Here is a 27,500-nt window from a genome sequence, read left to right as displayed (position 1 = left end):
TTAACTCCCTCACTACCACCTCCTCTTCCACCCTGTCTCTCAACCTTTCTATTTTTCTCCCTCCTCTCCTCCATTCTCCCCATCTTTCCTTCCCTCCCTCCCTTCCTCCATGTACGCCACCTTGGCCACCTCCCCCCTTCCTCTATTCTCCTAGTACCCCCCCCCATTCCCACCACTTTCACCCTTCCCCCCTCCTGTCTTCCCTTTCCCTTCGTCACCACCCCTCCTCCTTCCCTCCTATCTTCCATTCTCCCCACCCCTTCCCTCTTTCTCATTCCCTTTCTCTCCACCCCCTCTCCCCCCTCCTCCCGCCCGCTCCCCACACACCTTGAAGCAGTGGAGCAGACAGACGTGTTGGACCTCGACCTTTTGGATATGAGCGAGTCCCCCCTGTTGACGATGCCCTTGGAGGTGATGGAAAACGAGCGCAGGCGGTATAGCTCCTCTGAGTCGCGTGGGTTGTAGGGCTTCTCAGGCAGGGAACTCACTCGGGGCCTGAAGTGGTCTGGCGCTGCGTGTAGGGGAGAGGAGAACGCGAGATCAGTTAAAGAAATACGGTATATGGATAGGCCAATATAGATACATACGTTGATACACTCTTGCTTACATTACAGAGAGAGAGATTGAGGGACAGACAGACAGATAGATAGATAGATAGATGGAAAGATAGACAGATTGGTACAAGGACTAGATAGATAGAATGACAGATTGGTACAGAGATTAGATAGGTAGAATGACGGTAGAGACATAGATAATAGATACAGAGAGAGAGAGAGAGAGAGAGAGAGAGAGGTCAGCTACTCATATTTACAGATACAGAGATCAAAGGGGCCTATTACTACTGACGAGGTGATCTGGCCTACATATCCCACATTTTCTACACTATTTTGGTCAAAGTAATGAGTATTGAAGGAGGAGGAGGGGTGGAAGACGAAGAAGAATAAGAGAAGGAGGAGGAGGAGGAGGAGGAAGAAGAAGAAGAGGAGGAGGAGGAGGAGGAGGAGGAGGAGGAGGAGGAGGAGGAGAAATGAGGGCATAAGAGCATTCATAGTTGAAAAAATCGAGAATAAACTTAAAAGTATATTCCTTCTTATAATAAATTTTGTGTCGAAATACATCATAAACAAGAAAGACAAAAATGCACACAAATACGTAGAGATTTACCAAAGTATGCATCGAATACGTGAATACATATAGTTTTTTATAATTTTCACTCATATAAAACGAATGAATTACGGTACAACAGGCTAGAGGGCCCGTTCAAAAAAAAAATCTTATGTTATTTTTTCCAGGTTTTGTGTTTTCCGTTTTCTGTTTCTGGATCTCTCCCCGTCAAATTTAAAGTTATGGGACCTAGGGTTATACTACTACTACTACTACTACTACTACTACTGATACTACTACTACTACTAATAATAATAATAATTCTACCACCTCTGTTAATAATAATAATAATGCAAAATATCGCGGCTAAAGTATTTTCATTTGGCTTGTTGTGATGAGAGTAATGAGGAGAAAGTGGAAGTCAATTATGTGTGCTCTTCATTTGAGAGAGAGAGAGAGAGAGAGAGAGAGAGAGAGAGAGAGAGAGAGAGAGAGAGAGAGAGAGAGATAAACGAAAATAGCAAAATGAAAAAGGTAGACATAGATAAAGACAAATAGACACAGATAGATAGATAGATAGACAGACAGGCACACAGACAGAAAAATAGACAGACAATCAAACCAGTATACAACAGGATAACAAAACCATCAACACACAGCTATGCAGAAGGGACCGTCAGCACGAGAGCTTTCCAATTTTTCGTCAGCCAAAAAATATCTAAAAAAAATATATATACATCGCGTGGATTGTGAAAGGTGGGGAGAGGAAGGGAAGTCCACCAATTATCACAAATTTAGGGCGACGATTAAAAAAGATACAGGGCGAAAAAAACAAGAAAATGAAAAAGAAACATGTAGGAATTGTGGAAGAGAGTTAGGAGAGGGAGAAAGAATAAAAAAAAACGAGTGGGGGTGGAGGGACAGGAAAAATTGATGATTTTTTTTTTTTTTATGAGTGGAAATAAGTAGTAAACTTGTAAAAAAGAAAGGACAAAGATAAAGAACAAATGAGGATAGTCAAGAGTGGGGTGGCAGAAAAAGTGGGTGGATTTGTGTGTGTGTGTGTGTGTGTGTGTGTGTGTGTGTGTGTGTGTGTGTGTGCGTGTGTGTGTGTGAGCGTGTGTGTGTGTGTGTGTGTGTGTGTGTGTGTGTGTGTGTGTGTGTGTGGAAAGAAAAGTGGAAAAATCATGGAGGGAAAAGCTGAAATGTGGAAACAGGTCAAGAGTGGAGCGAGAGGAGAAAGTTGTGGATTACTTAATTGGAGAATGAAAAAAAAAAAATATTGGTAAAATTGAGGAAAAAACGATATGTGGAAAGAATATTTAGTTTAGGGAGAAAAAATGGGTGTATTTTTTTTTTTTTTTAAGTGGAAAGGAAAGTGGTGAAAGTATGAGAGAAAACGAAAAAGAGACTAAATTTGGAAAAGAAAAAATACACCTGAGAAAAAGCTGAGTTGGTTTTTCGGGACTGTGAAAGTGGTAAAATTGGTGGTGGAGAAATGGAATGTGGAAGCAAGTCAATTGTGGAAGGGAGAAAGATGCAGTGGATTTTTAAGTGGAGAGAAGTGATTAATTTGGGGGTGGGAAAGGATGAGAAAAGCGAAATGTGGAAGAAATTCTTATGTGTAGAGGAAGAAAAAGTGGGATTTATTTTTTAAAGTGGAAATAACAGAGGTGAGGTTTGAGAGGTGAGGCGGCAAAAGAGAGAGGTAAAGGGAGAGGGGAGGAGTGGGGAAAGATGAGGAAGGAAGATAAGCAGATGGGAAGGATGAAGGAGGGGGAAGCAAGTCGAGGGGAAGGAGGTATAACACACACACACACACACACACACACACACACACACACAGTTGAGGGATTTTTGATAGTGGAAAGAAAATTGATAAAACTGCGGAAAAAGTGAGATATGAAAACTGGTAGCAAGCCAGAAAAAAAAATGGGAGTGAAAAAAATTAAAACCGAATATTGAACCAGGTGAAGAGTGGGGGAAGAAAATTGTTATAGAAGCTTTTATTCATTTATTTATTTATTTATTTATTTCCATGGAGAAGGGTAAAGGGGAAATGGGAGGAGGTGAGGAAGATGAGGAGCAGGAGGAGAGGATGGGAATTGTTTTTAGAAATGGAAGGGAAATTGGAATAAGTTAGTAAGAAATAAAATGCGACATCCTCAGTAACAGGCCAATGGAGAGAAAATTAGGGGGAAAGGAAATGGTAAAAACGAAATATTAACTGTGAATGCGAGTACCGTAAAAATTTTGGGGGGTGGAGAAAAATGGTGATGGAAGGAAACGTGGCTGAATTTTAAGTGAGAAAAAGAAAATACGAGATATGGAAGCAGTGCAAGAGGGACGAGGCCAGAAAAAAAGAAACGCAAAAAGTGGTAGATTGTTTTTAGGAAGTGGAAAGAACAGAGGTAAAGAAAATAAAGATATTAAATGGAGAAGCATGTGCAAAGTGGGAGGGAAAAAATAAAGTGAAAATTCGGGGATAAAATGTATAAGAAAAATGGATTATGAATTTTGGAAGTTAGTTGGATGTGAGAGGAGAAAGAAAAAGTGGGTGACTGTGTTTAGAAGTGGAAAGAGGAAGGGTAAAATGTGGAGTGGCTGGGAGCACCGGGGATTGGAGTGGAAGGGGAGGAAGGAGAATGGGGAGAAGAGTAGAGAAGACAGAGGAGGAGCTGGATAGGGAGAGGGGAGGAGAGAAGAGAATGGGGTGGGGGGATGGGGCATGGCTTTGGGAAATGGATAGAAAAGGAGTAAAATTGTGGTAAAAAGAATAAAATGCGGTGTGTGGAAGCATCATGGGAGGAAAAAGGAAAATTTGAAAACTGGACGAAAGCCAAGAGTTGGGGAGAAAAATATGATGGAAGGAAAGGGTAAAAATTTTGGGGGGAGAAAACTAAAGAAAAAAAAAGGACTGTAGAAACGAGTCAAAAGTGAAAGCGACAGGAAGAGAGGATTATTGCGTTTTTGGAAATGAAAAGAATATTGGGAACATTTGGAGTGGTTGGGGAAATTTCGGAGGGGGAGAGGGGAGTAGGGGGAGTGCTGGAATGGGGGAGGACGAGGGAAGATGAGGGGATGAGGAGGAGGGGAGGGGGTGAAGGCAGGGAGAAAGGGAAGCAGGAGATGTGTGGGGAAAGGGGAGGGGGATAAGTGAGGGAAGGGGAGAGTGAGGGCAGATGGTGGATGGGAGGGTCACGGGAAGGGAGAGCGAGGGGGGGAGGAAAGACAGGGAGAAAAGTAAAAAAGAATAGGAAGAAACTGGAAGGGAGACAATAAAAGGGAAAAGGTAGAGAGAGAGAAAAGAGAGAGGGATAAGGGAGAAGAGGAGTAGAGAGAGAGAGAGGTGAACTAAATCTGCAGGTATAATGATCACTAATTAGTTTGTTTTAGGAAAGATCTGCAGCAAATTAGAGAAACACAGATATAATTACAGCCATTAAAGAAAGATATATGCAGGTAATTATAGCCATTAAAAAGATATATATGCAGATAATGAATGATGTGAGAGAAAAAGATGGAGTTTTTTAAGCTATTTAGAATAATTAGAGGTGATGTGTAGGTGGTGTGTGGGTGATGCTGGTATAAATGATGAGAGAGTAAATTTATGCTCATGTGAGGGGAATTAACTCTCATTTTCACAGTCGAGAATAATAATAATAATAATAATAATAGTAGTAGTAGTAGTAGTAGTAGTAGTAGCAGTAGTAGTAGTAGCAGTAGAAGTAGTAGTTAAAATTCATACCGTATTCAGGTGAGCGGAATCAACCCTCTTTTTGAATATCAATAATAATAATAATAATAGTAATAATAATAATAATAATAATAAATGTATCTCAGTCTGCTGGGGTGACGAATGTAGAGATTCATAATGCTTTATAAAATGATTAAATATCCATTCTATCACACACACACACACACACACACACACACACACACACACACACACACACACACACACACACAAATATTAAAAAATATGAAAGGGGTAATGAGAAGCGGAAAATGCTGCCGGATAGACACTGGTAACGCTGAGTGAGCCGTACCCGGAAGACGCAAGAACTGGGATGCGTTATTATTGTACCCCCCTGTACTGTACTGTATATTTAAGACGGGTACAGTCAGCCTTTCAGTACGATGATGGCTTACACACACACACACACCTCTCTCTCTCTCTCTCTCTCTCTCTCTCTCTCTCTACCTACCTACCTGTTTTTTAACCTGCCTATCGGTCTGTGTGTTTCTCTCTCTCCATCTGTCTATTTATACCTACCACTATTTATTTTTCCATACATCCCACCGTATTCCACTCACCTCTTGTCTCCTCCATCTCACTTCCTCCCCACGTTCTCTTCTCCTTTCTCCCCTCTCCCCTTCTCTCCCCTCTCCCCCCTTCACCTCCTATTCTTCCTCTCGCCGTCTTTTCGTCCTCTAGTTTAATTCACTTATTTAATAGCTTGCTGAAGTTAAGCTAATCTCTCTCCCAAAGCTATCAGCCCTCCGCAGGTGGCCCTATTCTCTCTCTCTCTCTCTCTCTCTCTCTCTCTCAGCTCTGTCTTTCTTTTGTTTAACTTTCATTCGAGAGACAAGTGCTATAAACTGTCTTTATTTATTTATTTATTTATTTATATGGGGACAATTTGGGGTCGTTAGTTACATAGGTCAGAGGTCAAAGAGGTCAAATTTCAGGGCTGACTATTGCTGTGTGAGGGAAAGATTTAATTATACAGTATGATAGTGTGTTCAGTGTTGCAGCCTCCCACATAGGTAATACCAGTGATATTATGACACCTGAGCAATATTACACCTGAGCACTATTACACCCGAGCAATATTACACGTGAGCAATATTACACCTGAGCAGTATTATGACACCAGAACAATATTACACCTGAGCAGTATTATCACACCTGAGCAATATTATCACACCTGAGCAATATTATCATACCGGAGCGATATTGTAACACCTGAGCGATATTATAATTTCTGAGTGATATTCTAACACCTGAACAGTATAACACCTGAGCAATATTATCACACCGGAGCGGTATTGTAACACCTGAACGATATTATAACACCTGAGTGATATTATAACACCTGGACAGTATTACACCTGAGCAGTATTATCACGCCTGAGCAGTATTATCACACCTGACCGATACGGTATTACTATCTGTCTATCTATTACCAGACGCCATAATCCCGTAAAGGGTGGCCATTTGACTGTGAGTTATTTGTTTAACGATATTATAACACCTGAGTGATACTATAACACCTGAACAGTGTAACATCTGAGCAATATTGACTCATTATTTATAAACCTGAATATTACCCCCGATAATAGTCATGACACCAAATTTTTGTCCTTTAGAATTGGTCAGAAGTAAATGAAATGACACCAGTTTGTTGATTTTCTCCTATTATTGTTTTTGTTTTAATATTATTTGCTGTTTTTTTTTCTTTGTTTTTTGTGTGTGTTTTAGTGTCGATGCTATTGTTACTGTTGTTATTTTTTGCTGTGGCTTTTGCAGTGATATTGTTCATGTAAAATATTCTGCATTAGATACGGGCGCCCACCATCCACTCACTGGATGTAGTGCTACCTTCAGGTGACTCTACACTGAATGACAAGCCAAATGCTTTCTTGTAGTCCATGAAAATATTTACTACGCTGGGTAGTAATCATATAATCAGACGACGCCTGGTGGTCTAGTGAGTTAAGGAGCTCCAACTGGATGGGGCCGCAAGGGTTTACGTCCGAGGGTTGGTTGCGGTTTATAGCTCATGTAATGCCGCTCAGGGTAGAATGAAGCTGGTCATCCTCGCCTTGAATGTTAGGACTGAGTAGCTCCTAATGGGAAAGAAAATAATTTCATGATGGACGGATGAATGTTTTGATATTTTTATAATCGTTCTTTGTTATTGTGTGTTGTTGTTGTTGTCCTTTTCCTTCTTCTTTTTCTTCTTCTTCTTTTTCCTTTTCTTCGTGTGGCTCCCTTTTTAGTATATGTAAGATAAAATCATAAAATGTCCTCAACGCTCCAGATTTGAATGAATGGATGGAAAATGCGCCAAAACGTTTCGAATCCTAAAATGGCTAGTCTTTGGCCGGCCATTGAACTGCTATTGTGCCAAAATTTCGAGCAAGTCGGAGAGTTTAAAAATTATCTTCGGTACAAGGAAGCAATCAAGTAAGCAAATAAAAAAGGATGAGAGAGAGAGAGAGAGAGAGAGAGAGAGAGAGAGAGAGAGAATTAAATAACATAACCACTTGTCTGCCAAGAGAAACTTTTCGCCCTCACATAAAACGCACACACACACACACACACACACACACACACACACACACACACACACACACACACACACACACAAAGAAAAAAGCAGAGAAAACAAATAAAACAATGAAACGATTCCACAGTTTTCACTCGACCTCCATAAAAAAATAATAATAATAATACCAGAGGGACACTCCGTGGAGCACATCTCTCCGACAAGGGCAACGTAATTTCCAAACGACTCTTCATAATGAGTTTTGCAAAAAATGTTTTCGGGATCCAGAATCTGTAATACGATCCGGACCGGTCCCAAAAGTTAATGTATTTTTCCTTGGGACATGGGCTGTCTACCCACCAAATTTGGTCCAGATCTCTCTTTTAGTTTTTGAGTAAACCTGCTAACAGACTAACAAACAAACAAACAGGGGAGAAAACACACAGTAAAATAGAATAGAATAAATACAGTGTAACCCGACTTCTTTACCCACTTCACTCTCTCTTAAAATATCCCTACTAGGAGAGGATCGTGGTATTTTGACAACTCTGTATAGAAAAAAAATGTTGCTGTGTTTGCTGTTGATTTTTTTTTTTTTAGATTATGCTGTGTTTTTTTCTTGCTTGTTTTTATAGGATGTGTTTTTTTCTTTCTTTTTTCACAGGATATTGTTTTTTTCTTGCTTGTTTTCAAAGGATGTTGTTTTTTTTTCTTGCTTGTTTTAATATGCTGTGTTTTTTCCTGCTTGTTTTCATAGGATGCTGTGGTTTTTACTTACTTGTTTTCATAGGATGTTTTGCTTTTTTCTTGCTTGTTTTCATAGGATGTTGTGTTTTTTTCTTGCTTGTTTTCATAGGATGCTGTGGTTTTTTCTTGCTTGTTTTAATATGCTGTGTTTTTTCTTGCTTGTTTTCATAGGATGTGTTTTTTCTTGCTTGTTTTCGTAGGATGTTTTTTCTTTCTTGTTTTCATAGGGTGTTGTGGTTTTTTTCTTGCTTGTTTTCATAGGATGTGTTTTTTCTTGCTTGTTTTTCATAGGATGTTTTTTTTTCTTGCTTGTTTTCATAGGATGTGTTTTTCTTTGCTTGTTTTCATAGGGTGTTGTGATTTTTTCTTGCTTGTTTTCATATGCTGTTTTTTTTTCTCGCATGTTTTCATAGGATGTTTTATTTGCTTGTTTTCATAGGATGTTGTGGTGTTTTCTTGCTTGTTTTCATAGGATGTTGTTTTATTTGCTTGTTTTCATAGGATGTTGTGGTGTTTTCTTGCTTGTTTTCATAGGATGTTGTTTTATTTGCTTGTTTTCATAGGATGTTGTGTTTTCTTGCTTGTTTTCATAGGATGTTGTTTTATTTGCTTGTTTTCATAGGATGTTGTGGTTTTTTCTCGCATGTTTTCATAGGATGTTGTTTTATTTGCTTGTTTTCATAGGATGTTGTGGTTTTTTCTCGCATGTTTTCATAGGATGTTGTTTTATTTGCTTGTTTTCATAGGATGTTGTGGTTTTTTCTTGCTTGTTTTCATAGGATCCTGTGTTTATTTTCTTGCTTGTTTTCATAGGATGTTTTTTTCTTGCTTGTTTTCATAGGATGTTGTGTTTTTTTTTCTTGCTTGTTTTCATTTGATGTGTTTTTTCTTGTTTGTTTTCATGGGATGTTTTTTTCTTGCTTGTTTTCATAGGATGTTGTGGTTTTTTTCTTGCTTGTTTTAATATGCTCTGTTTTTTCTTGCTTGTTTTAATATGCTGTGTTTTTTCTTGCTTGTTTTCGTAGGTTGTGTTTTTTCTTGCTTGTTTTCATAAGATATGTTTTTTCTTGCTTGTTTTCATAGGATGTGTTTTTTCTTGCTTGTTTTTCATAGGATGTGTTTTTTTCTTGCTTGTTTTCATAGGATGTGTTTTCCTTTGCTTGTTTTCATATGATGTTGTGTTTTTTTCTCGCTTGTTTTCATAGGATTTTTTTTTGCTTGTTTTCATAGGATGTTGTGTTTTTTTCTTGCTTGTTTTCATAGGATGTTTTTTTCTTGCTTGTTTTCATAGAATGTTGTGTGTTTTTTCTTGCTTGTTTTCATTTGATGTGTTTTTTCTTGCTTGTTTTCATAGGATGTTTTTTTCTTGCATGTTTTCATTTGATGTGTTTTTTCTTGCTTGTTTTCATAGGATGTTGTTTTTTCTTGCTTGTTTTCATAGGATGTTGTGTTTTTTTCTTGCTTGTTTTAATATGCTCTGCTTTTTCTTGCTTGTTTTAATATGCTGTTTTTTCTTGCTTGTTTTCGTAGGTTGTGTTTTTTCTTGCTTGTTTTCATAGGATGTTGTGGTTTTTTTTCTTGCTTGTTTTCATAGGATGTTGTGTTTTTTTCTTGCTTGTTTTCATAGGATGTTGTGTTTTTTTCTTACTTGTTTTAATATGCTGTGTTTTTTCTTGCTTGTTTTTCATAGGATGTTGTGGTTTTTTCTTGCTTGTTATCATAGGCCGCTGTGTTTTTGTCTTGCTTGTTTTCCTATAAATCTTAAATATCCTAAAATCGTTATCAGGTGCTTCTTTAATATATACCGAATTACAGTGCGTTTGTTCTCACGTGACAGGAATCCCAAAACTCTCTCCGGCTAAAATCAAGGGCAGATATAGTCAAAGTGGAAGGTAAATTTTGACTTTTAACCAAGGAGATTCATTCATGCCTCACAACTAAGGCTTACGGAAATCTTTGCACTCACGTCTTAGCCTCTGAACTGTGGGTCTGACCTAGTTCCGTCAGATGAAGACAGATTGATAAGGGAAACATAACAGGGGCTTGTACTGACCCCTTTAAGTTATTGCACTGGCTATTTCGTCACAGTTTTAATGTTTTGTTTCTGATTCGTGTGTGTGTGTGTGTGTGTGTGTGTGTGTGTGTGTGTGTGTGTGTTTGTGTGTGTGTGTGTTTGTGTGTGTGTTCATTAATGTATACGACTAGCCCTTTCACGGTGCATTAAATCTTAACAGGAGAGCAACGGGACTGTGCCATAAAATGTCCTCCAGCTAACACACACACACACACACACACACACACACACACACACACACACACACACACACACACACACACACACACTTTTTGAGAGTAGATGGATAAAATATCTGGAAGAGATGAATATTTTGGCTGATAGTCAGTTTGGATTTAGAAGTGGAAGGTCATGTCTTTCCAACTTGTTGAGTTTTTACTCAAGAGCGATAGATGTGCTACAGGAAAGAGATAGTTGGGTGGATTGTGTGTACTTAGATTTGGAGAAGGCCTTTGACAAGGTACCCAATAAGAGACTAATGTGGAAATTAGAGCATATAGGAGGACTGAAGGGGAACCTCCTGGAATGGATGAGAGACTTTTTGAGAGAGAGACAAATGAGGACAGTAATAAAGGATAAGATGTCTGGATGGAGGGAAGTAACAAGTGGAGTCCCACAGGGCTCGGTGTTGGCACCAGTAATGTTCCTGATTTACGTAAATGATATGGTAGATGGAGTGAACAGTTATGCAAGTCTGTATACTGCTGATGCAAAGATCTTGAGGAAGGTAGAGGTTGAGGAGGATTGTAAATTGCTACAGGAGGATCTGGATAGGATACACGAATGGAGCCGGACGTGGGAAATGAAATTCAATGCAAAGAAATGTAAAATATTGGAAATGGGTAAAAGTACCAAGAGGCCATCAATGAATTATTTGATGGGTAATGAATAAATCACAAAAACGAGAGAAGAGAAAGATTTGGGAGTGCTGGTCCACGACAGTTTGTCACCTGAAAAACACACTAACAAGACAGTTAGAGAGACGTATAATCTTCTGACTAATATAAGAGTAGCTTTTCATTATATGGATGAGGAGATTCTGAAAATATTGATAGTGGCCATAATTTGCCCCAGGTTAGAATATGCAGCAGTAGTGTGGTCCCCGCACAAAAAGAAAGATATAAACAAGATTGAGAGAATACAGAGAACAGCAGCCAAAATGATTCCCAGTCTGTCAGATCTGTAGTACAGAGAGAGGCTGGAAAAGCTGGAGTTGCCTTCCATAGAGGAAAGAAGAAAGAGAGGTGACATGATTGCAGTGTTCAGGACCATGATGGGAGTAGATAAAATTGACAAAGAAGATCTGTTTTTATGGGATAAGAGAGTAACAAGAGGACACGGAATGAAACTGAAGAAACCAAGCTGCTTGAAGGAAATCAAGAAATATAGTTTTCCTTATAGATGTATAAACCTGTGGAATAGCTTGGACATAGAGATTGTCCAGTCTAAAAACTTAAACGTGTTTAAAGCTAAATTTGACTTATTGAGAGACGGAGACGGGACCTCACGAGCGTAGCTCATTTCCTGTATATCACAATTACAGTAGGTAAATTAGGTAAACACACACACACACACACACACACACACACACACACACACACACACACACACACACACACACACACACACACACCACCAATACAGCCTCTTTCCCACGCACGCATTAAACAGGCTCATATGCACTCTACACACACACACACACACACACACACACACACACACAACTATTCAGCCTCTTTCTCACGCACGCATTAAACAGGCTCATATGCACTCCACACACTGACACACACACACACACACACACACACACACACACACACACACACACACACACAGGCTCCAAGAAAAACGAAGTTGTGAATTTCCTTTGCGTCGATTCCATTACAAGATTTTTTTCATCTTTTGACATGGAAGAAAGAACTCCAAAGCATATTTTTCGAACAGCTATTTTCGTATTAACTTTTGATCTTTTTGGGTTATGTAGCTGAATTCTGAAAACTTGAGAGATTTGTAGTTAACGTAGTCAGTATTAAGAGGAAAGGTGTACAAAGGAAAACAAGCAAGAACAAACGTATTGATCTTTTTGTGGTCGTTTGTAGATGTAGGTATTTTTTTACCCGCGTGGTAGGTGCAGGTGCCCACAATCCACTCACTCGATGTAGTGCTGTCCTCAGGTGACTACATCACTGACAAACCAAATAGTTTACCGTAACCCATGAGCACCACCTCTCCTCCTCTAAACCTCACGTTGTTTTCCTAACTTGAGAATCAGCTGTCTGAGGCAAATGACAGCAAACCCTTTTCTGTATCCTCCTACTTTCTCTATACTCATTTCAAAGCCAAAGGTGGCTGTTGTGTATATATACGCAACGACTTATCTTGCTCTCGTGTTCCTGAACTTGATTCTTTTGAATTCTCTACACTCTGGCTTCGGCTTTCCTGTCATTCTCTGACTAAATATATCTGCGCTGTATACTTATCCCCTAATTCTACTGACTATCAAAAATTCTTCGACTATCTTACTTCTACGATGGAACAACAATCCATTTCTCCTTTCTCCGAAATCCCCATTCAATGAGATTTCAATGTTCACCACCACCTTTGGCTCTCCTCTCCTTTCACTGATCCACCTGGTGAACAAGCCTACACCTTTTCTATCCCTAATGACCTAGAGCAGCTTGTACAGCACCCTACCCGTATCCATGACCGCCTTGGAGAGAGCTCCAACATACTTGACCTCTTCCTTACAACTAATCCTTCTGCTTACACTGTTAATCTTTTCTCTCCGTTGGGCCCCTCCAATCATAACCTTGTTACCTTAACCTGTCCTATCACTCCGGTACGGCCTGTGGACTCTCCAAAAAAACGTCATCTGTGGCACTTTGCAGCCACGGATTGGGAGGCCCTCAAGCAGTACTTCTTTGATTTTCCCTGGAATGATTATTGCTTCCATGGCCGGGAGCCATCTGCGTGTGCCTTGCGCATTACGGAGGTTATTCTCTCGGGCATGGAAGCATACATTCCTTTCTCATATCCTTTGACTAATGCAAGAAAGCCTTGGTTTAATCACGCTTGTTCTAATGCTGTCCGCAACAAGGAGAGGACCTATAAAAGGTACCGGAGCCAACCCACCCCTGAATCACATCTTGTTTATGTTTCTGCCCGGAATTGTGCTAAGTCTGTTCTTCGCTCTGCTAAAAATAATTTTATCCGTACTAAATGCTCTCAACTCTCCAACTCGAATTCTTCCCGCTCCTTCTCTGCCACCTTGCCAAAACCTTTCTAACAACTTTACCCCATCATCGTTCCCTCCTCTTCTCTACTCTGATGGCTCTGTACCTATTTCTTTACTGATAAAGCAGCTCTGTTTGCTCACACTTTCTCCTCCAATTCCACCTTAGACGATTCTGGTGCTGTTCCTTTATCACTTCCCCCCTCTGACTTCCTCATGGCTGACATTAAAATTTCTTCAATTGATGTATTTTCTGCCGTTGCTGGCCTCAGTACTAATAAGGCATATGGGACTGATGGAGTCCCTCCTGTTGTTCTCAAGAACTGTGCTTCTGTGCTTACACCCTGCCTAGGCAAACTCTTTTGCCTTTGTCTGTCAACTTGTACCTTTCTTTCTTTGCTGGAAGTTTGCTCTCATTCAGCCAGTATCAAAGAAGGGTGACCATTCCCAACCCTCTAACTATCGTCCAATCGCATTAACATCCTGTATCTCAAAGGTTTCGAGTCAATTCTTAATAGAAAAATTTTAAAGCGTCTTTCCTATCACAACCTTCTTTCTGATCGTCAGTATGGGTTCCGTCAGGGACGCTCCACTGGCGATCTTCTCACCTACCTTTCAGACTCCTGGTCATCCTCCTTTCGGGACTTTGGCGAAAGCTTTACCATTGCACTTGACATCTCAAAGGCTTTCGATCGAGTCTGGCTTAAATCTTTAATTTCCAAACTGCCCTCTTACGGTTTCTATCCTTCTATTTGTGCTTTCATCTCTAGCTTCCTTTCTGGTCGTTCTATAGCCACTGTTGTAGACGGCCATCGTTCTTCTCCTAGATCTGTCAGCAGTGGTGTTCCTCAGGGCTCTGTCCTATCACTAACTCTCTTTCTTTTATTCATCAATGACCTTCTAAGCTGTACATTTAACCCTATCTACTCATACGCTGATGACTCCACCCTTCACCTTTCCATTCGGTTCCCGCAACGCCCATCTCAGCGGTTACTTCAACAAACAAGGGATGAGGCTATGGCACACCTAATGTCTGGCTTGGCTTGTATCTCTGACTGGGATAAAAATAATCTTGTTGTTTTTAATGCATCAAAGACTCAGTTCTTACACCTATCAACCCGTCAAAATCTACCAGGTGTATACCCACGAATGTTTCATAATATTCAGCATAATCCTGCATCATTCTTGAACATGCTTGGGGTTTCATTTACTCGGGACATACCTTGGAAAGATCATATTACATCCCTTGTAAAATCTGCTTCCAAGAGATTAGGTGTGCTAAGCCGACTCCGTTCCTTCTTTACCCCTGCACAATTGTTGTCTCTATACATAGATTTTATCCGCCCCTGTGTGGAGTACAACTCTTATGTGTGGGTAGGTTCCCCACATACAGCTCTTCTCAATAGGGAAGCTTCTCGTCTCATTAACTCTCCTCCCCTTACTGACTTCCTTTAACCTCTGTCTCTTCACCGCACTGTTGCATCTTTATCTCTTTTCTATCGCTACCTCAGTTTTCACTGCTCCTCTTAACTGTCTGCATGCATCCCTCCACCTCTACGACGGGCGCGTAGCACCCGTCTAGCAGCAAACTCTCATCCCTTTTCTGTCCAACTCTCTAATGCAAGAGTTAACCGTTACTTCCAGTCCTTCATTTATGCAACAGGTCAGCTCTGGAACTGTCTCCCTCTGTCTGTATTTCCTGCACCCTATGATCTCCAGTCTTTCAAACTCAGTGTGTCCAGGCATCTCGAAACGATCGGATCTTGAATTTGGCTCTCTCTTGTATTTTGTTTTTCTTCTGGAAGGAACAGTTATTGTGGGCTCGTGGCCTTTGGGTCCTTCTTTCTCGCATAAAAAAAAAATGAAGCCAGTTATTACAGGTGAGTAATTTACAGGTTCGAGAGTAATTTACAAGCAAGCAAACTTTAAGGTGAGAAAACCTTGCCGGTGAGAATAATTTAGATGAATGATTTACAAGTGAGCCAAAAATATACAGTTGGAAATAAATTACATATCAGTTATTTATAGGTGGTTTAATAATTTGCAGGTGAATAATATACAGAGGAGACAATAATTTACGAAGGAGAGGGTAATTTACAGGTGAGAGAGCTAGGAGTGAAGGAAGAACGACTGAGATACGAAGAGAAAAGGGTAGAGACAGAGCAGCCCGGGGGGGAGGGGGACGGTGTGTCTGTCTTGGCCATTCCCGGTGAGAATATTTCCGGAAGGGGGGATGACGCTGGCAGGGAAGACAGATGGATAGACAGGCTGGTTAAGATACTTTGCCCGAGGATTATGTGGGTGGTATATTTTGTGTGTGTGTGTGTGTGTGTGTGTGTGTGTGTGTGTGTGTGTGTGTGAGAGAGAGAGAGAGAGAGAGAGAGAGAGAGAGAGAGAGAGAGAGAGGTTAAATCGTCCTTCTAACTGTGAGGGTCTTTTACTGTACAAGCATCTCCCGTTGAAGTAATTGCCTCCCAGAAAAGAAAAATCTCCCTCACACACACACACACACACACACACACACACACACAATTGGTAACTGTTTTTTTTTTTTTTTTTTTTTTTTTTTTTTACGTGTCCGTCTCTGGGCAAAGGCTTCAGGGCCTATTCTTGGGGGCAATGATCTATCCCAAGGCCCAGTAGTCCTCCTACATCTCCACATGTCACCACTTCGGCGCTAACACCCGCCGTCCGTAGTGAATACATGCTAAGGCTGTCTCATACAGGATTGGTGTATTGGTATTAACGGGGGTATTTTTACGACATGTCGGCGGGTCATCTGGTAGATCAGGAAAGTCTGCTTATATGAAATTCAAATCCATAAACTGTTCCCTGCCCCAGCCGGGATTCGATCCTGGGTCCATTAGGACTGCAGGCCGCCTCTCTACCGATTCAGCCACCTCATGAGTATTAATTCCAATAGCTGATAGTCTCTCTCTCTCTCTCTCTCTCTCTCTCTCTCTCTCTCTCTCTCTCTCTCTCTCAGTAATACCACATCCCTCTGACTACTACATCCATATTCCTCCCTACCCTCTCGTTTACTACATCCTTCCTACCACATTCCTCCCTCCCACACCCATTCATACCACATCTCTCCCTATCACCCCCCTTCCTACCACGTCCCATCCTACCACATTCCTTCCTACCACACCCCCTCCTGCCACATCCCTTCCTACCACATTCCTTCCTACCACACCCCCTCCTGCCACATCCCTTCCTGCCACTTCCCTCCCTACCTCCCCCCTTCCTACCACATCCCTTCTTACCACATCCCTTCCTACGACATCCCATCCAACCACATCCCTCCCTACGACATCCCTCCCTACCACATCCCTTCCTACCACATCCCATCCTACCACATCCCTCCCTACCACATCCATTCCTACCACACTCCTTCCTACCACATCCCTTCCTACCACTTCCCATCCTACCACATCCCTTCCTACCACATCCCATCCTACCACATCCCTACCTACCACATCCCTTCCTACCACACCCCTTCCTACCACATCCCTTTCCACCACATCCCATCCTACCACTTCCCTCCCTATCTCCCCCCTTCCTACCACAGCCCTTCCTACCACACCTCCTCCTACCACATCCCTACCACACCAGTCCTGTTTTTCATCGTGGTACTGATGTCAGCTCATTACCACAAGCCTCTTACTCTCAGCGGCTCACACGACGGTCGCTGAAATTAGGGGCAGGAGCGATAAGGAGAGGGGGAGAGGGATTGGGAGGGAGGGAGGGGGGATTGGGAGAGAGGAAGGGGTGATAGAGAAAGGGGGAGGGGGACTGGGAGGGAGGAAAGAGGGGTCTGGAGGGATGGAGAGGGATTGGGGAAAAACAAAGGGTGAGATTGAAGGGGAAAGGGAAAGATGGCGATGGGAAGGCAGGGTTAGCGCACCTGAGAGGGGGAGAGAGAGAGAGAGAGAGAGAGAGAGAGAGAGAGAAAACGGAAGTCTTTCCTGCTCCCCAGATCCTCAGACAGTAAGCCGTACATGGAAACAGGCATAATAATTACCCTGTGGGCTTAAAATGGCCAAGGAAAACTTCATAGGATCGTTAAAAAGTAGTACGAAGAATAGATGTGTTGTCATTAACAATATAATAATAATAATAATAATAATAATTAGACTACTCAGTGAGTGCATACCTCTGCCAATGCCATTGCTAGATCCGGATCCGCCCCAAAATTTAATCAATTCTTTCTTGGCCGATGGCCCACCCTTCCACAAAATTTCGTTGAAATTCATTGCGAGCTTTTAGAGATATCATAAGATCAAACATAGGTGAATACATAACCCCCACCTTCGTTGACGAAGGTAATAATAATAATAAAGCATTGTTTAGTGAACTGCCATTATTTTTTTCAGTTTCTTATGGTATTTTCAGTACTTTTTGAGAATATGATTCTTTTCTCATGTATTTTAGCATTATATTCGTTTCACCATTTCTTACCGAGAATAATTTTGTGACTGTCTCAGGATATGGAGAGAGAGAGAGAGAGAGAGGGAGGGAGAGGGAGAGAGAGTGAGACTTAACGCTCAGGGTAGACGACTTAGGGTAAGACAGGGGTGAAAGGTGAGGGGAGGGGAGTGAGGGGAGAGAGAGAAGATGAAAGGTAAAGTCAGAGAGGCTTGATTCTATGGCTGGAAGGGGAGGGGTGGGGAGGGGAGGGGGAGGGGACAGAGGAGGTAAACAAGGCAAAGGAGAGATACTTGAGGCGAAGGGAGGGGGACATCTGAGAGAGCTAGAGGAGAGGGAAAGGGGGCAAAAGAGGACGAGGGGAAGGGGGAAGAAGGGGAGGGGATCGAGGGGAATGAAGGTAAACAGGTAAGGAGAGGTGTGTGAGAGGAAAATTAGGCAGAGGAAAGGTGCATGAGGGGAGGAGAGGAAGGATGGGGAGAACATTTGAGGGGAGAAGGGGAATGGGGGAATTTGTTGAGAGGGGAGGAGGAGGGGGAGGGGAAATTATTTTTGAAAGAAAAGTTGAGGGGGGGGAATTTTTAAGGAAGAGGAAGGGGGGGAGGAGATTTCTGAGAAGAGAAGGGAAGTATTATTATTATTATTATTATTATTATTATTGCTACTACTACTACTACTACTACTACTCCTACTACTACTACTACTACTACCACTACTACTACTACTACTACTGCTACTACTACAACCACCACAACCTTCAGAGGAATAACACCGGCATTACACTTCCCATTTTTTTATTTCAACCATTCAACGAATACATAGTAGTATTCAGTAAAGGAAGAATCTCATTATTACGCCACCTGGTTAAGGAAGGCTTTATTCGACCCCTCAAGTTCAACAAGCCTCCCCCAGACTGAAGAAAATCGTCTGGAGTTAGGAAAGGTAATAAAGAAAATAAAGATAAAGAAGATAAAAAGGTACAGTCGTATTGAAAGGGTTAAGTTCAGATTAAGAAAACGCTCTGTGACAAGATTTTTTTTTCAAATTTCGTCTTTCATCGCCAGACGATTTTATGAGAGAGAGAGAGAGAGAGAGAGAGAGAGAGAGACCGCCCCCCCCACACACACACACCCTTTGAGTCACTTCTTATGTATGCTGCCTTTGTCTTCAGTCCCCCTCCTTCATCCCTTTTTCCTTCGTCTCTCTCTCTCTCTCTCTCTCTCTCTCTCTCTCTCTCTCTCTCTCTCTCTCTCTATTTTTCCAGGGTTTCACCGCCTACTAGCGTCTTGAGTCGCGTCACCAAACTATCTTAGAAACGAGGTACCAAAATAAGGAGTTTAGATTAAGTTTTAGACACACACACACACACACACACACACACACACACACACACACACACACACACACACACACACACACACACACACACACACGTCCATAGCTTATTTTCATATACATTACCAATTTATATTCTCAACAAGAAGATGCAGATGCAGTCTTAGTATAGGTGAGGAACAACACTATATTATTTTTTACACAACACAAGTGGTGGTAGGTGGTGGCGACCGTCATCCCCCTTCACCTTTATCACTCTTTCTGTCTGCCCTCCTGTCTTCCTATTTCTTCCATTCTTCCTTTTACTTTATATTACTCTTCTTTCCACTTCAGGTGTCTTTACGCTGAGTGACAAGCTTTTATGGTTTCTTGTTATCCAGGAAACCGTTTACAACGCTGGGTGGTAACCATATAACCAGATAACGGGTTGATGTGGAGCCTATTATGGTTGATGGGTCTGCTTGGCCACACAGACCGGGATTATTCAACAGCAACAACATTTTTTACCCCATACCTCCCGTCTTCCTCTTTTTTCTCCTTCCTATCCTCTTTCCCTCTTTTCATCCCTCCCTCCCTGTGTGTTTTCCTTCCTCCCTCCGCCTGTCTCTACCTCCCTCCCTCCGTCCCCCGGGCCATAAAGCGGTTGTGACGTGTGCCAACCTTTCATCTCCACACCCTCCTACCACATCACTCCACACCACACCCATTCCTACATCATCTCATCCAGTCACATCGTTCCCTACCACATCTTTCCCAACCACGCCTCACTCACCAACACCGTTTTTTACTACTCCTTCACCCCTAAACCACTACCACATCTCTCCTGCCACATTCCAACTACATCTTCCCTACCTCACCCCTCCCTACCACACCCCTCTGTACCACATCCCTAACTACCAAATCCTTCCCACCACGCCCTTTCCTACCACACCCTTTCCTACCACATCCCTTCCTACCACATCTCTACCACACTCTTGCTACCACATCCCAGGCCATCCCCATTACTGTTGCCCCATCATGTACCTCATAACAGGTGTCCTCATCACCACCACTCCTTTACTGTCATTGCCTCTCTCTCTCTCTCTCTCTCTCTCTCTCTCTCTCTCTCTCTCTCTCTCTCTCTCTCTCTCTCACTCTCTCACATTTCTACCTCCCTTTCCTGCCCCTTGAAGTTCCCATTCCCTTGATTGTAACCTTGAATTATTTAATGCTCTCTCTCTCTCTCTCTCTCTCTCTCTCTCTCTCTCTCTCTCTCTCTCTCTCACACACATTTCTACCTCCCTTTCCTGCCCCTTGAAGTTCCCTTTCCCTTGATTGTAACCTTGAATTATTTAATGCTCTCTCTCTCTCTCTCTCTCTCTCTCTCTCTCTCTCTCTCTCTCTCTTCCGTCTGTCATCCTCATTCTGTCTCTTTGTCTATCTATTTATCTATCTGCCTGTGTGTCTATCTATCTGTTTATCTATCTATCTCTCTACCAGTCCGTATCCATCAGTCTGTCTTGAAGTTATTACTGTAGGCCCATTACTGTGATTGAAACTTGAGAGAGAGAGAGAGAGAGAGAGTTTGTGTGTGTGCATTTCTCTCTCTCTCTCTCTCTCTCTCTCTCTCTCTCTCTCTCTCATTTATCTATCGAAATACGGAGTAAATGGCGTAATAGACACGATGGAAGCCTATCAGAGTAAACCTTTGGGGCTTCATCGCCTCTGGGTCGCTTGGGTGCCAGGAATGTATGGTTTCCGAGAGAGAGAGAGAGAGAGAGAGAGAGAGAGATTTTATAGTGCCACGTACTGACCATAAAGCAAGCAAACAGTACGTTCAGATCTTTTGTGTGTGTGTGTGCGTGTGTGTGTGTGTGTGTGTGTGTGTGTGTGTGTGTGTGAGAGAGACAGACAGACAGACAGGCAGACTTTTTTGGGGGGCGGGGAGGGGGAAAATATGAAAAAAAATGAATAAAGAAGAAAAGTAAATGTAAAAATCCCAGGCCATTATGAAGGCAGCGGGGTGTGCCAGTAAGCCGAGAATGTGTTGGGTTAAGGTGAAGGAAGGAAGGAATAAGGAAGGGAAGGAGGGAGGGAAGTAAGGAAGGAAGCAAGCAAGCAAGGAATAAGGAAGGGAAGGAGGGAGGGAAGTAAGGAAGGAAGGAAGCAAGCAAGGAATAAGGAAGGGAAGGAGGGAGGGAAGTAAGGAAGGAAGGAAGGAGGATAAGAAGGGAAGGGAAGAAGGAGAGGAGAAAGGAAGGAGGGATGGAAGGACGGAAGGAAGGGAGGAAAGTAAAGTGGGGAAAAGAAGTGTAAGGATAAAAGAGTAATGGAAACAGTAGGAAGAGGAGAGAGGAAAAGAATGGAAGAAAAGAAGAGAAAGAGAATGTGGCGAAGAGAAAAAAAAAATCGAGGAGAGGGAAAGAAGAGGAGATGGAAGAATGAACGATAGGAAAGAAAGAGTGAGGAATGAAAGGAAGAAGAACAAAATGGGAGCGAAATGAAGGAAGAAAAGAAGGGAAAATGAATGTGAGGAAGAAGAAGAGAGGGAAGAAAAGAGGGAGGAGGAAACGGAGGAGTTTTGTGAGGAAAGAAGAATGAGTAGGGAGAGATGGGGAGAAGGAAGAAAGGAAAGAGGAAAGATCGGAGGAAGAAAATAAAAGAGGAGAGAAGAGGAGAGAGAAGAAAGGGAGGAGGAAAGAACGAACGAAGAATGAGAAAAAAAAGTAGAATGGGAGAGAAGAGGGAAAGAGGGGACGAAAAAGTGACATCATTGTGAAAGAGGAAAAGAGGGAAAAGGGAGAGAAAGAAGGGATGCTTGGAAGAGGAGCGTAAGGGAAAAAGAATAAGAAAAATAGAACAGGAAATAAAGAAACAAAGGCTGAAATAGAACGATATAGTTTAGATAGATGATAAATAAAGAGATAAAGAGAGAAGAGGAAGTACAGTAGGAAGAAGAGGAAATGTATGAACGGAAAAGAAGGAAATAACGAAAAAAAGATATATGTGTTGAGAAAAGATAAAAGAAAAGAAAAGATAGGACAAGGGAGAAGAAAATATAATCAGGAGAGTGAGAAAGAGAGAGGGAATACTAAGAAGAGGTGAGAGAGAGAGAGAGAGAGAGAGAGAGAGAGAGAGCGTAGAGTGGAAAGATAGAGTTAATAGAAGAACCAGCCTCTTGCTAGTGGGTCCCTATGCATAACCCAGTGACGAGAGAGAGAGAGAGAGACAGAGAGAGAGAGCGGTGAAAGAAGGAGAGAGGGGGGGAGGGTGAAAGGCATACAAGAGATAATAGGAGACTCAGACAAAAGCGTAGATGAAAGAGGTAGGGGGATGTAATGAGCTGAGAGAGAGAGAGAGAGAGAGAGAGAGAGAGAGAGAGAGACGAAACGAGACGAGACAAGAAATCACCATACGACAATGTAACTAAAAACGGGGCAGAGAATGAACGAATAAGAGAAAAAAATAAAAATAAATCAATAAATAAGACACACAAAAACAGATAAAGGAGAGAGAAGGAAGTAAAGCAAGAGAGAGAAAGAGAAATTTATTAGAAGGGATTGATAAGGAAATATAGGGAAGGAAAAATTAAGAAACGAGAAAAGAAGAAATCAACACGAATTTATCACACACACACACACACACACACACACACACACACACACACACGGACTCAAAACATTCCAAGAGACAAAAGAGGAAGGTAGGGGAGCATAATAAGCATACCTAACAATACCTCAGGAGAGAGAGAGAGAGAGAGAGAGAGAGAGAGAGAGAGAGAGAGAGAACAGGTACAATTAATGAAGACCCCCTTGGTTTACCTGTACACACACACACACACACACACACACACACACACACACACACACACACACACACACACACACACACACACACACACACACACACACACACACACACACACGCACACACATTTGCATACTGCACTGCTTGTATGCAAATCTCCGAACAAGTGTGTTTTCTTTATCGGCACGCGAGCGCTCCTTTGTGTGTGTGTGTGTGTGTGTGTGTGTGTGTGTGTGTGTGTGTGTTTTCCTTTACCACAACCATCATCATCATCATAATCACCATCATCATCATCATCACCATCATCATCATCATCATCACCAGTTCCTTTTACTCATCATCCCTTTCACCACAATTCCTAACCACTCCCCCATCCCCACAAAAATTACTCCCCTCCATATTCTCTAATTATTCTCATTATCACTCCACATTCATTCCACCTTCTCGCTCATTATTTTCAATATCACTCCTACTTTTCCAGTTTCTTCCTGCACCACTACTACTACCAACATTACCACCACCACCACCACCACAGCCACTAACATTGCCCCCACCAACACCACCACTACCACTATCGCTGCCTCCACTATTACAGTTGTCACTACCAGCACCACTACCACCTCTACTACTCCCCTCATCATCGTCATCATCATCATAATTCCCACTCTTACGGAGAAGGCTGCAGCACCAGTCGAACAGGGCGGTTCTCCCGAGGTGGATGGAAAACTGGTGATAGGGAGGGCTGGGACTCCCGTTTTACCAGCTATCCAGACTCCAACTCCTGACCATCCTCCTTTGCTGACCTTCTTCAGTATCACAGTAACATGGAGAGAAGCCCAGCATACCTCCCAAACAATTTCCTCAAACTACCCACACGCTAAACCACATTCATATTACACATTACATTGGTTTCAGAATTAACTACTAAATGTTTTGTTCTGACTACCAGCAGACGATTTTTGTTCTGCCTACACATCCCATGCCCTTCCTCAAATCACCTTGTTCCTCGCCTACCATTCCCTTCTTTCACCTCTCTTGGTCGACAGTCTTACAATATATCTTTCTAGTTATACCAAAATGACAAATACACCTATGACTGCTACACACACTTTCCCCGTTCATCTTGTGCAGTGGATTTGTTTTACCTGATATCAGTTCTTTGGCACTACACCATTCTCCTAGACCAATCAACACCTTCCTTCTTTGCATTAAAAAAAAAAATATGTAAAAATAAATCGATATTTTCCCTCGCGAGTAATTAATAGATTTCCCCATACACGTAGTAAAATATTTGGCCCTAAAAGAAATGCGTAATTCTTCCACCACAAATAAAATTAAGTACAGTATTTTCAAGATAAAACAGAATGAAAAACTGAGAGGATAGAGTGTGTGAGTGTGCGGTGCGTTAACAAGAGTGCGGTTAGGCCTCTCCCTCCCCTCTTTTGTCTGGCCTCACAAAGGACATACACGGAAAAAACGAAAGCGATATGGATGGATGGAGAAAAGAGGTAGGCTGACAGATTGAAAGGTAGATAGATAGACAGAGATACGTAGATAGATAGATAGGTAGGTTGACATTGATGGGTAAATAAGTAGATAGATGGATAGATATAGATACGTAGATAGATCAAGTTATATAGGTTGACAGTGATAGGCAGATAATCAGATGGATAGACAGATACGTAGACAGATCTTTAGATTGGTAGATAGATACAGATATCAAAATACAGATTGCTGAGACAAAAAAAGGAGGAGTGGATGAAAGAGGGAACGCGGAATAGCAAGAGGTGATAAGAATATAAGGAAGGAAAATGAAAGAAAGAATGATAGACAAGGGAAATGAAAAATGCGAGAGTGGTTGTGGAAGGTGGAAGAAAACGGGAGGAGGAGGAGATGATGGAGGGAAATAAGTCATCCTCACCACCATCACCACCATCACCACCACCACCACCATCATCATCATCAAAAAGTGAGGACAGATAAAAAAAAAAAAAAAGTGATGAATAGGAGACAAAAAAAAAGGTGAATAGATTTTGTTTTCCGTTTCCTTTTGTGTAACTCTCAGAAGAAGGAAAAACTTTGGTAGACTTTCTTTGGCTCCTGTCTACATGAAATATATAACAGAGAGAGAGAGAGAGGCGTGTGGATGAAGAATAAAATGAAGACTGGCGCTGCTTAAAGGACTCTGGTTAGGTGGCATGGAAGGCTTCTTAACACCTCTTCCTTAGCGATTTATTTTTCACCTTGACACCTTAACATTCCCTCTGTATTTCATTCTGGTAAACGGGTGCTAGAGAGGGATGCCTTCATGTGGTGGCACCGATATAACTAGGAAGTGGAGTTGCCTGGTTATATAAACGACTCTCATTGCCCTCCTTATCCCTCGAAAGGAGAATAGTATACTGCTAAAGAAGGTTAACTTACAACTACTATTACTACTACTACTACTACTACTGCTACTGCTACTTTTACTTTTACATCTACTACTACGAGACGATTTTTTTAGCTGAGGAAAATACCAAGCAGTCAAGGAGTTTGGGGATCGTAGGGGATGGTCTTTGTAAGAGTTCCATTTCTTCAATGGGCTTGCCCAGTTTTAAAGGTAGGGCTTTACTGGGAGAGAGAGAGAGAGAGAGAGAGAGAGAGAGAGAGAGAGAGAGAGAGAGAGAGAGAGAGAGAGAGAGAGGATTGGACAGAATACTGATGATAATAACTCCAGTGATGGTAGAGAGGCTGACTGTTGTTGTGATGGTGATAGCACCTTTTGATGATGATAATAATGATAGTAGTGATGAAGGGTAATAATGATGGTGATATTAGTGATGATAATAGTGGATGTTGCTGATATTATAACAGTGGTACAAGTGAAGATGGCGATAGTAGTGGTGATGGGAAGAAAGAATGACTACCAGTACAGATGGAAAATTAGAGATAATGATAACAATAAAAATGATGAATTGTTATGATGATGACAGTGAGAAAGCGATGATAGAGATAGATAGCAAGGGTAATGGGGATGGTGGCCACTGAGATATAAATAAATAAATGGTGGAATCAGAGATAATTACAGAAGTAGGTCAGGCGATATATGAACCCCTTCACCTCGACGAGCCTCACCTAAACTGACTAGAACTGTGTACCGCTAACTGGGATCAAGAAACAGGTGTCTACAGTAAAGTGAGGAACGTGTTAGAGTTGAGTAACTTTTGATGACATTTATATTCATTACTGACGTTATTCACATTCACTCACATTCACCACTTAGCATTACTTCAGCCTTTGATTTGATTTTTATTTTACGCTTCCCGCAAAAATCAAATAAGCAAATCACGACTTGTGACGCCCCAGATCTCCAATTTCGCGCTGTATGCGTTTGACGACAGTGGTACGGCACTAGACGAAATCACTGACAAATTATGTCAGAAAATCGTTATGTATGAACCGACCTTCTTCATAAGGTGGCAAATCTTATGTTTCTAAGGATGCCCAGTCAAATGAACTAAAAAAAAAATCCTAACTGATATTCAGCTTTGACAATTTCAAGAACTTTTGGCATTAAGAAAAAAATTACTGTTCCGTGGTCACATAATTTTTGTTTCCTGTGGATTCTAAAAGGTATAACTTATATCTGTAATTTCAGTATTGCCACATAAGTTGCACGATTAGAGGCTGCCCCGGTCCTTACCACCTGATACGGGCAGCAAACTTTGACTGCGTAAGTGTTCTCGCTCGTTTTGCTCGCACGCTGGAAGGATTAAATACAGTGCATAATATGGCCTCGGGCTGAAGGGGCTGTTGCTGCTGATGGTGGTGGCAGTGAATGCTGGTGATGATAGTAATGGAATTTAATTAAGACAGCAACTGTGATGAGTGTTAATGATGATAGTACAAGTGATAGATTGTGGTGATGGTGATAGGAGCGGTGATAGACTGTGGTGATAATAATGAAAGTAGCAGTGATAGATTGTGGTGATGATATAGGTAATTAAGATAGATGAACCCCACTAATGACGATGGTGGTGTGTGGGACATAAAAATACTCGAATGGCCAAGGAAATCAATCACCATCCCTTTCCTCCTACCCCCTCCCGCGCCCCCATTTGTCTCCCGTCCCCTCCGCCCCCTCCACCTGCCCCCGTCCCCCACCATCCTCCACCTATCCTTCTTGCACCCCTCCACCTCCTCCATGCTGCCACTCTCTGTCCCTCCACCCTAACCACTTAATGATGAAGCAGAAGACAGGGGATAGTGGAGGAGGGAACAGGTTTGACAGAGAGCCGTGTCTGGTGTGTGTTTAGGTGATTGCCCAGTACCGCCTCCCTGCATGTGTGTGTGTGTGTGTGTGTGTGTGTGTGTGTGTGCGTGTGTGTCCTCGTGTATGTTATGTTTGTCGTGTCGATTTTAACCCTTTCAGTACGTGACGCCTTTTATATTTGGTTCTTGCCACAGCCAGACGAGTTTCTTCACACACACACACACACACACACACACACACACACACACACACACACACACACAC

At 41.9% G+C, this 27,500-nt stretch overlaps 1 protein-coding gene across 1 annotated transcript in view; it reads right to left on the bottom strand.

Moving 5' to 3' along the window:
* Nucleotides 1-27,500, bottom strand: part of Rgk2 (Rad, Gem/Kir family member 2) — a 95,817-nt gene that overhangs the window by 57,226 nt on the left and 11,091 nt on the right. The window contains exon 3 of the mRNA XM_080278787.1: nucleotides 328-511. Coding sequence (XP_080134913.1) covers nucleotides 328-511 — 184 coding nt within the window. The remainder of the gene's footprint in view (nucleotides 1-327; nucleotides 512-27,500) is intronic.

Source organism: Coenobita brevimanus, chromosome 75 (assembly GCF_032717465.1).
Source record: "Coenobita brevimanus isolate Jiangsu-jjx chromosome 75, ASM3271746v2, whole genome shotgun sequence".
NCBI classification, from domain to species: Eukaryota; Metazoa; Arthropoda; class Malacostraca; order Decapoda; family Coenobitidae; genus Coenobita; species Coenobita brevimanus.
This window is presented reverse-complemented; position numbering and strand designations above follow the sequence as displayed.